Genomic DNA, 11,267 nt, shown 5'->3' on the forward strand with positions numbered 1-11,267 from the left:
AGACAGTCCACCACTGATCTAAACAATGCAGGTCTAAGCCTAGCCACCCTCCAACTCAAGTCCTCAGAAGAACTCATTTGTTCCAGTAAGCAACAGTTAAATGTTATTATCCTCAAACTTCCGACAATGTTAAAAGCCTTCATTCTAGTCTCCCTTTAAACTAAAATGGATTCTAGTAGTACCGCTCCATTTGAATCAACTAACTGGTAACAACAGTTTGGCAAGAACAGTAGAGATTAAAAAAGCTATGCAGCAATAAAGTAGTAAAATAATTACAAATTGCAGAAATACAGGACAATGAGCTTTAATAATTGTGAGAGGATAACAACCAGGAACAGTATGCTTATCAAGCAAAGAATATACAGAAACCAATCCAAGAAGTACCTTTATATCAAAGGTTGACCCTGCAGAGAAACGGAAAATAACTTTGAAGTATTTCAGATCATATCACATTCTCTCTGCACCACCACCCCCCAAAATGCCCATAGGGAATTCTGTGAATTGTTTCCCCAGATGCCTTGCACACCAGCTGGTTAGGATTAAACATCTTGCCTGCGGCATCTTTTAGGCCTTGAGGCCTGGCATTTTTGACAATGTGATGAACAGCATACAATTGTGTACGTCCCATATGTTTAAGATAATATGGAGTGCCAGAAACACTGTTAAATCCATGTACAGTAGTAATAAGGGTTAGAAGAAAGCTACGACAGCTATTCTTCAGGTTTGAAAGTTACAGCTCTAGAATCTCATTTCGTTACAAAAATATAAAATATTCAAGACTTAAATGTTGAGACTTTTCTATGCCTCTGATTTTCTGTTATTGTAATACATTTAGTACATACAAATCACAAGCCTATTTGCAGAATACTAAGTGCTAGCAAGCACTTCACATCCCAAAGATGACCAGAACTTTGCACAAACACTGTAACTGCAAAGGATGCAGTCAGAGACTGATCTCACTCTGAATGACACCATGCAAGTGAAGGGAAGTACCTCCCCTGAAGGAAAAAAAACCACGAACCCCTAAACAAACACTGCTTTGTTTTCACTTGCACCAAAACACACCCTAAGATGAGTTTTCATGGCAGAGTTCTGTCTAGATATCAAAATGTGCACATGGATTAAGCCAACAGTTTATTCTGAATTAGTATTTTTTCCAGAAAACCTGCCTTTAAGTGCCCTGTCCAAATGAACAAATTCCTGTTTGAAGAGCCTCAGTTTTTTGTTCATCTTTAACATAAGGACCACGTATGTTCTTTCATTATCTGAGAAAGTACTTTGGACTTGCTAATCAGTGGAAGGCTTCAACTGTCTTGAAAGCCAGCACATTCTCTTCTGACACTCATCCTTAGTGTTTCAGAAAAAACACGTGGCAACTTCTGAATGTTGGATAAAAATATAACCCTCAAACTTCAGTTACAAGCTAACCTCTGAAAAAGAGAAAAGATCTCCTTGAATACAATAGCTGTCAGCTACAGTACTTTTAATGCTGTTCCACAGTTGCCATCAGAACACCAACTTGTTTTGCTCATATGTTATTACTGTTAAGGTATTAAATATCTAATTAGCTTCAAGACTGGTCTTCCAAGAATGCGTCCCATTCTGCAAAACATATTTTTCTAACAAGTACAGAAACCTGTAGCATGAAAGTGTGGCTTCCTACACATTCACACTTACTACCTGGTAATAACCCGAGGATCAGTTTTCTGTTATAAGCTTTATTGTTTGGTGTCCATCAAAAAAGTCATGGGAACATTTTAAAAAACAGGAAAAAGGTGTACCGCAACCTTACCCATAATCAAATGTTGTGAGTCAGCCCAGTGATACTGAAAATGTATCCTGCAAAAATGAGTTTACTGCTTGTACCCTGCATTATGAGAATTCCTGTATACAGTAAGAAAACGTTTAATAAGAAGATGCCTAAGTTGACTTATATAGTCCTAAAAGAAATATTTCTCCAGCTCTTTATGGCTGACGTAAAATCCCTTTCCTAATATCATCCTCAGACACAGAGTTAAGCCCACTATCTTTTACCATTTTCTAGGACTGCTTTTTAGAATTTAAATCTGTTTTACTGGACCTACAGCACAAGCTTTCTTTTTAAAAAAACTGAAACATTTTCTTCCATTTATAGAAACGAGACGAGGACCTCAAACTTAAATGAGTTTACTTTTGACACTGCAATGGGTAGTTTATGGATGTACAAGAAGGAAAAGGGGTGTATTTTCCTTTCTATGAGAAAATACACTGTCATGGCAGAACATGTCATTATGCAACTCTTGGTGGTATTTTAAGAGCTGATGCCTGCTCCAAATGTAATTTACGCTTCTTAAAGATTAGGAAACTTTTGGATGAGGCTTCAGTTCAGCTGAATGATGAAGCCATAAATAAATTCCTTATTGCTTGGAAACTTCCCCCTGCCCAACTCCTTGAAAAAAACCCTTTAGGTTCTCTCTCAGTATTATACAAACAATTCCAATTAAGCAAAGAGTGTTACTCTTCATTGATCTCTTCTAGTTCTTTATGGGATCTACTATAGAGCGATCCACCAAGACACATGAAGAGAAAGTACAGTACACGAGTTAGTGATCAAGTACATCAAGTAACAGTGGCTTTTAATGAAAGCTCTCCCTTTGCCTGCCTTTATCCAATACAATAATAAACTGAGCATCTGATAACTTTCTACATTTCACAACAGGAAACCTAATGGTGTGAACATAAAGAGTACATAAATCAATTGTCATGTCCTACTGTCTGGCTAATGATTACACATAAAATACAAGTTGCTAATATTATAAAGTCAATCTAGACAAACTCTAGACTGTGTAATGACTTGAAACTACGAAGTGGGGACTCCAAGTTGTCAAGCTAGATTTGAAAATTAATATCTATGAAATCAAGACAACACTTCAGATTAAATGTTTTAGTGAAAAACAGCAGTCATGTTGTTAGTCCTGTGGGTCAAAAGGTAAGTATATACATTCAACACACACCATTAACAGACAAGAAGTAACCTATACTCTTAAACATCCTCAGCCCTAATCGCTCTACCCTTACCAACCTGAGAAAGCTTCCCAGGGACACCAGGAGGTTTGGCCAATGTATTGAGTTAGATACCAAAGTCTGCAGAGTGATTGGGAGTGATGACCACTTACAACTTACCAGTATTATTAGATGATATGAATTTATAGTCTTATAGTAGAAACTGCATGTCTTTTAACAACTCATTTGATATAAGACATATCATAAATGCAATGCTTAGTTTTGTCAGTCACCACACCATTTTCTGTCCAGTTTTGTTTTTACAGTTTATGAGAAAGGCTAGAAATTAGATTGAACTGAACTGCAAATTTAAAAAAAGAATCCAAGGTTGGGGGCAGGGGTGTCATTCTTGCATAGAGAGCATTGTCTATTATAAATCAAGACCTCCTTAGAAAGGAAGCACTGAGTGTACCATGCAGTACCAAAACAATTACTTTGTTAATATGCAGATTCAGTGGAACCAAATTTGAGTCTTGTACTAACAATAGTGCCTGGTATCATTAGACAAAGGAATATTTGCAGTCAAAGCAGTATGTTGTAAAAATAACACTGCAAACAAATGCGAGGGCTTACATCTGTCCAAAATTAGATTGCATTTAACAGTGGAAGGGCCTGTTATTGAAAGCATGGTATTGGAAGCATCAACACTTGGTTTGGGTTACCTTTGGCAAAAGTAAGTTAAACAAGAGATATCCAGCAACTGTGATCTATTTAGTAAACTAAATGCCCTTTGTAAACGATCACATCTGATAGAATGCTAGATTTTTCTTTTAATATGAAGTGTGATATTCACTGATGACGCCTGGTTAGTCATGGCTATCTGGCCTATCTGTCCAAATTTTGGCTTTTACAATTATTTCTGTTTCATTCTCCAACTCTAAATATGTGTCCTCCCCAACACTGGACACTGCTCAGTGAACACAAGGCCCTTACTGAAAACTACTTTTTTACTGTAAGGCTATTTTTGGCTTTTCCACTGCCTCTAGTTTGTTCAAGCCCGTTAAGAAATGCAAGAATACAGATACCAGCCCTAACCTTATTGACATAGGAGAGGCAATACTTCAGAAAGCAAGGATCGCTTGTTTTGACTTTTCCTTATCTATGTGGCACACAATGAAGCAAACATAACATGTAAATTAGTTGCAACACAGGTCAGTATTGCGTGATGTTCAAAATTATAGCTCAAAACCAGGGCAGTGTACCAAATCCAATCAGCTGTACTGGATATGGAATTTTAAGATGCCTTCCACTCTGCAGTTTTAAAGAACAAGGGCAATATTGCTCTTGACAGAAAAATTATCGGAAATAGAAAACAATTCATCTTTCATTTTGTGTCAGGCATGTATGACTTATAAAAAGCAAGAGAGCTGCAGTGAGCCAAAACAGTCTTTTGGAAGTTCACGTCACCTAGCCATTAGTGCTAATGACACAGAAACATTGATGATTTATGTTCAGCGTTGCTGCTTCACTCCACTCCTGGAACATCCCGTAGGGCAACTAATTACCTGCATGATTTGCGAACACTATAAACACAAAAGTTACTTCCATTTAAACAAATAGGTCTAATAATTAAGAAACAAACTTACTACTCTGGTTCCTGAGGATCGACGTGTTGCTCTAACATTAGAGATGTTCCTTGTGCTGGCTGGAGTTGCCAATGGAAGAGTGGTAGAAAGTTGAGGAGGGTTGAAAGACATCAAAGGCAATCTGGTATCTCCTAATATGCATTGCTTGGAATTGGAATTTTTATTAGTGAACCTCTCATTTTTACCATTTCCTGAATCTCCACTACCAATCTCCATTTTCTCCTCATTCTTGATTCTTCTCAAGCAGTCCTTTAGTATCAGCTGAGTTGCGGGCTGACTCAACCAGCACAAAAAGAGTTCATCCACCTTCATTTTCAGTACAGGCTGCAGAACTTTCCCAGGTGACATTTTCTACCAGTTTCCCTCTTTGTTGTATCAAATTCAAAATAAAGGTTTGACAGTCATCTACTTATTCCACTTGACTTTCAGTGTTTCACAACCTCCAGGGTTCCTGTTATGAAAAATACTGTTATTTAATCTTACGGTTTTAACAAAGTGTTGATATTTATTCCCTCAAGATATCAACAGATGTTGTGACATACATGCTAACATATGACTACAACAACACTTTGTAAGTGTAAGCCATTAATCAGAGTCAAATCCCGAGGATTTCTTTTTAAAAACATACTGCATAAATGATGGAGATGGAGAAGGTGCGTGAGCGCAGTTTCTTTCTCTCTAAAGAGAGCTATCTAACAAATGTTCTCCAAGAACATATTAAAATATGCATTTCTTATGACAAATAGCTTTGAAAAGACTTAATATTGAACCTGCTAAGAACTAAATCTCTAAGCAGTTTATACAAAGCCTTGGCAATACTACAATTAAGAAGCAAGCCTTTCAGTTGACTGAAGGTTCAATTTTCCTTCTGAAGTCTGTGCTTCTGATTTAAAATCTTGCATTGCATATTGCAGCGCAAGATGCATTCCCCTATGAGTGATGCACAGCTGAATTCCTGAAGATCCTTCCTCAGGATTTGATTTGTCTGCCTGCTTGGTACCACACAGTCATTTGGTATTTAAAAACTGCTCTACTTGACATTCACTTTTAGTTTTTAAAGACAATGTGAAACCCAGCATGGCTCAAGGACTGGTATAGTATGATTTCATGTTTAGTTGCTCACCTGAAACAAAGAGAATACATATTTCTTTGGAGAGGCAGAGGACTGGAGCTAAATACTCAGAACAAAACCCAAGTTACTATCATTATCTCCACAATCAAATTACTTGGTGATCTGGTACGGTTTAACTGAACTCCATGCTTCCTCCTGATTTACTTTTTTAAAGCCTTTATCAATATTTGATCCATATGTAGAAGGCAGCAAAGATAACGCAAATATTTTACTGAAGATGCCTTGAAATGAGCACTTGAACTTGGAAATCTAACACTCAGCAACTGAATACACTATTAAAATCACAGCTCAATCTTCATCCCACGGCAGAACTATAAACCTTATAACACTGCACGAGTTAAATTTTCTAAACCTTTATGCTTAGTAACTTCACAGCTAAGTTATCCCGTCGCTGATTCTGAAGGCCACGATGTTTCACTAGTTTCTCAGGCCAACGCTTTCACAGGGCCGGTGGCTGTGCCCTCACGGCTCAAAGCAGCCCTTGCTCAGGCCTGGGCCCGCCGGTGCCACCCAGCACAGACGGGCACTCCCCCGGCTGCCTGGGAGAGGCGTCCAGACATAGGCCAAAGGGGAGCGGCCTCCTACCGGCCGTTTGCAAGCGGCGGGCCCAGAACCGGCCGCAGGGGTGGCAGCGACCGCCATAGCGCCAGGGTCACCTCCACCCCCCTCAGGGCAACCGCCACCACCACACACCTGCTCCCCCTAGAGACGGGGGGGCGGGCAGAGGGGCAGGTACCCGCCTTCCCCCACGGCAGACAGGTCTAAGGCGACACGGTTTAGCACCGCACCGCGCCGCGCCGCCAGCCCCACGGGGGACACGGGGGGATACGGATAGGGGACGGCGCGCGCCACCAACAACCTCGCGAGGACAACGGCCACCAGCCACTCACCTGCCGCGCGCCACACCGTTCCCCCCCACCTCCCGCCGCTGCCTTCAAATCCGCGCCTCCTTCCGGCCCGCCCACATCTCGCGAGAGCTCCTCTGGGCCCGCCCCCGCCGGGGACGCGGCGGGCCGTCACTATGGTAACGGGCGGGGCGGGGGGCGGGGCGCGGGAGGGGTGTTTTCTGCGTGCGTCGTGACGTCGCGGTGGAGGGTGTTTTTCCCTCCTCTTCTCGTTTTCCCAGCAGCCATTGCGGTGGCAGGCAGTGTCCCTGTAGCAGTTATGGCGCTGTGGCGGGTGATGGGCACGGCCCCCGGCTCCTATTGCCGCTACCTGGGTCCAGGTCGGCCTCCACCCTGGCTTCGGAGTCCCTCCCGGGGCTGAGGCAGCCGTGCCGCGCTGTGAGGGGCAGGGTGGGGGGGAGCGACACCTGCGGGCGGGCGGGTTGGGCCTCCCGCACCGGAAGCCGCGGGTGCTGCTCTCAGCCTGCTGCCCGGCACTCGGGTAGGGACGTGTGGGGTTGCCGCAGTGCGGCCTGCCCGTGTCGCCCGGCTCCCAGGGCCTCGCCGGTGCTGTCGCCTGTACTGCATTCGCAGGGCAGCCGTGACAAGACCTTGGCTTCTGACTCGTGGGTCGCAGCGAGCTCCTCTGAGGAGCTGGCAAAGTACATGAGCTTACCTTTGCTGGTTCTAGCTGCTGAATGCTGTTAAAAGCGACCACAAAATACCGTATCTACACAAGTAATTGCCATAGTTGCCATTAAAAATGAGAGGATGAAAGGGGAAGTGGAGGCAGTAGCAAATAAAAAGATAATCCCCGTATTAAGGCAACAGCGTGCGCCAGTCTGTTTGCACCCGGTTTTTTTTCTGGGTAACATGCAGTGGAAACTTGCTAGCCTTCATGGGCACCCCTGCAAGGCTTTCTAGGTAAACACATTTTCTGTGTTTTGTGATTTTATGTATAAGGGCCTCACCCCCATATGAGTTCTTCGTTTGGTATTTTGTACATCAGAAAGTCATCTGTATTTTTACATCAGATCCCTACTTCACTACTCTTCTTTTCTTTATGTGGCAGTACTTCCCTTTGGTTTATTCCTTTTACATTCTTCCATTTCCTCAACTATGGCAGATGCTCCAAAAATTTCTGATGGGTTATTATCACAAATCTGTGCAATGTTACTGCTGTGGAGCTGAGGCTGTATTAGAGATGATACCGTTTACATTTTCCAGTAGTTTGAAGAGAAGGCCTAAAAATGCAGACAAGATTAAAATAGGGTAAGTGAAGGAATGTACTTACTTTCTTATTTCTGAGGGCTTGGAGAGAGAGAACAAAGAGATAAGAAAGGCTAGATGCTGTGAGAGAGATCTAGTACAAATCAATACGTTTATATTTTTGTAATATTCAAAATAATATCTTCCAGCAAAACCAATAGTACTGTTGTAAGTATATCAGAGGGCTTTGGCATACTGCTGTAGACACTGAAATATATTTTCACAAGTCTTAAAATGAGATTCTGGATTCAAGAAAACCTGTAGACCGTTGAAAGTTTTTCAACTTTCAAAGTGGAGGGAGCTTCCACTTTTTGAAGCAGGCTACTACTCTCATTCCTGCCCATTGATTGGTCAAGTTTAGAGTGTATGTTTTTAGAAAATGAAAGTGGATAAAATGGCATTATTTTAAATGGGAGTAAAGCATTCAACATAACACAGAGGAAGCAGATGTCAAAGTATGTCTGAATCTGTAAATATTATGAAAGTAGCTTTAAAGTGGGGGAAAAGGAAACAAAAACCCTGCGTTATGGATAGCAGCAAGATTTTTGGCCGAGAACTGAAGGGCTGAATTAAGAAGACTGATAGCAGAGCCACAGACATGGAACAAAGAGGACTTTTAAAACATTTTGAATGCCTTTGAAGCATTCCTTAGTGATGGTGTAGCCATCTGTTGATTGACATGTTGAAGACAGGTGGCAAGAAGGGGATCAGAGAGTGAGCTGACAAGAGTTGTAGAGTTGGATATCATCTGCATAGAGATGATGCCCTTTGTTGAAACTGGCAATGAGATCTCCCAGAGGAACGGGAGAAATAAAAGAAATGAAAAACACCACCTCTGAGAAATATACATGGTCGCGTTATTCTCTTGGGCATGCTAGTGTACATTCAAAGCAATTCTAATTCTGACTTTATTAGAGTTTGTCACGATTAACGTTGGTATGAGAGAGGAATCAATTCTACATGTCTTCTGTTAAACAGGGCAGCATCACCAGGTCGTACCGATACTTGCAATTGGCAGGGATACTTTGAACATGCCTTTGGATGGATCAGGCCTCCTCAGCAGTGTATCTACTGAGGGATGTGTGTTTGTGCAGATATATGAGCCAAAACTTGGCCAAAAGTTGAAAATACCTAAATTGAATCTCTTTGTTTAGATTATCCACCAAGAATTGAAACTTGAAATTCCTTTTTGGCCGCTATTTCTATGTTCTTGCTGGCATGGTAAATACAGAAGCTGTACCTTTTCTATGTTGCTTTCAATATATGGAAAACAGAAATCTGTTCTAGTGTATAACAATTTATGTGAAATGTATCTATCTGGTTTAGGGATGGGCTTCTTTAAAAGTCCATTGAATAATTATTAAATATAAAAGTGCTGAGTATGCAATATCCAACTGATACCTGAAAGTTAAAGTGGTGGGGTTACACTTAGCATTGTTGTAAAAGATGCAGACTACACTTTAGATAAGACAGGGGTCTGTTTAACAAGTGCAATAGAGCAGCGTATTGGTAAAACTCAATAAATGGGTATAAAAAAATTGGTTATAAAAATAACCAATTGAACTGCGTCCAGCTTTGGAGTCCTCAGCACAAGAAGGACATGGACTACTTGGAGTGTGTCCAGAGGAGGGCCACAAGGATGATCAGAGGGCTGGAGCACCTCTCCTATGAGGACAGGCTGAGAAAGTTGGGGTTGTTCAGCCTGGAGAAGAGAAGGCTCTGGGGAGACCTTAGAGCAGCCTTCCAGTACCTGAAGGGGGCCTATAAGAAAGCTGGGGAGGGACTGTTTGCACGAGCATGTAGCGATAAGAAGGGTCGTAATGGATTCAAACTGTACAGGGGTAGATTGAGATTAGGTATCAGGAAGAAATTCTTCACTGTGAGGGTGGTGAGACACTGGAGCAGATTGTCCAGAGAAGTTCTGGGTGTCCCTTCTCCGGAAGTGTTCAAGGCCAGGCTGGATGGGGCTTTGAGCAACCTGGTCTAGTGGGAAGCAGGGGGGTTGGAACAAGATGGTCTTTAAGGTCCCTTCCAACATAAACTGTTCTATGATTCTATAATAATAGGAGTGCTTGGGCCTAATTACACAGTGCAGTGGAGTTAGTACACCCACATTAGTGTGTCCACATATCACAGTACCTCCCTCCATATAGTGCATGGAGGTACCAACCCCGGTACAGAAACTCAAGAGCCACATTAGCTTCCAGTTCTTGTTGGCTTCGTTGCGTACAGCTTGTTTCTCACCTTGTTCTACCAGTCTTGACACACAAGGTGGTATTGGCAGTAGTGCCAATATACACTAATGGCTAAATAACAAAATTCTTCTTTGCCTTTGCTTGTTACTGTTACGGTGACTCAGGGCAGCAGTGTCCATTGGGAACATTCCCGTTCCCAATCAGCAGTTTGCAACAAGGGCTGGTCTTCTTCTCTGATAACCTTGGGTATGTACAACTTAGACATCTGGGTATGAAAGAGTTGTCTCTACTCCCTCAGTACTTGGTGGGTGTAAAGCTGCATTTCTAAGACCTAATTAATGTTATCCCAAGGTAGATATCAACTTAGGTCAGATGTATCATGACTTAAAAGGGCCTGTTCCTCTCCACTAATTAGTAGGAATCTCAATTAGTATCTGAGGTATACACAACCACATTTTAGAAGTCTAAAGTTAGGTAGGATAAATGTGTTTGCAGCAGTACATTTACTTGGTTGCAGAGGGCTGTGGTAGCTGTAGTCTCATCCTGTCTCAAAAGTAGAGTAATCATCATTCCACAGAGAGTGAGGGTGAGGTGAAACGTGCTCAAGGTAAAAATGCAGTTCACTGCAGGATCCTTTTGAGTCTATTCTAGAGCTTTTCATACGCCTGTCATATGGGGAGAACTGCAGTACCTCCTTAGGATGTTGCTTTAAGGAGAAAATTGCATTTTGATCAGGCTTCTTACAACACTTTTGCTGACACATTTCACAAATTTCAAAATTAGGCATCTGAAGTTCAGTTCTAACCTATATATAAGCACTAAAATAACCGTGTCCTGATTTCCTAATGTGCTAACTTAGTTGGAAGCAAGTGTGCTGAATATCTCTGGCAAGCTGGTCACTTTTATTTAAGTCGTCGTAATTGAAAATTTTGGCCAGAAGGGCTCATTGAGGTTGTGCTGCAAAGGTGATGTTCCTTGTAAACCTGCTTATGGTATGCGGTCAGAGAGACTTCAGGAGAATATAAATGTTGCTTTTCACTTAGTGAAAGATAAAGTCTAGCACTCTGTCACTCAAACAAAAGTTGCTAGTCCTAGTACTGTTTTGAGGGGGAAGGGAGAGGACTTTGGGTGCCTTAAATGGCCTCACTTAAACTGAAGA

General features: G+C 41.9%; 1 protein-coding gene across 1 annotated transcript in view; it reads right to left on the bottom strand.

Annotated features, from left to right (window-relative positions):
- PPP2R3B (protein phosphatase 2 regulatory subunit B''beta) overlaps window positions 1–6,703 on the bottom strand; it is a 52,293-nt gene extending 45,590 nt beyond the window's left edge. Inside the window, exons 1-2 of the mRNA XM_054188961.1 lie at window positions 6,651–6,703; window positions 4,629–5,079 (exon numbers count right to left, since the gene is read on the bottom strand). Of these exons, the coding sequence (XP_054044936.1) occupies window positions 4,629–4,976 (348 nt within the window). The 5' untranslated portion in view covers window positions 4,977–5,079; window positions 6,651–6,703. The remainder of the gene's footprint in view (window positions 1–4,628; window positions 5,080–6,650) is intronic.
- Between the last annotated feature and the right edge of the window lie 4,564 nt (window positions 6,704–11,267).

The sequence above is a fragment of the Rissa tridactyla genome, chromosome 1 (genome assembly GCF_028500815.1).
Source record: "Rissa tridactyla isolate bRisTri1 chromosome 1, bRisTri1.patW.cur.20221130, whole genome shotgun sequence".
NCBI classification, from domain to species: Eukaryota; Metazoa; Chordata; class Aves; order Charadriiformes; family Laridae; genus Rissa; species Rissa tridactyla.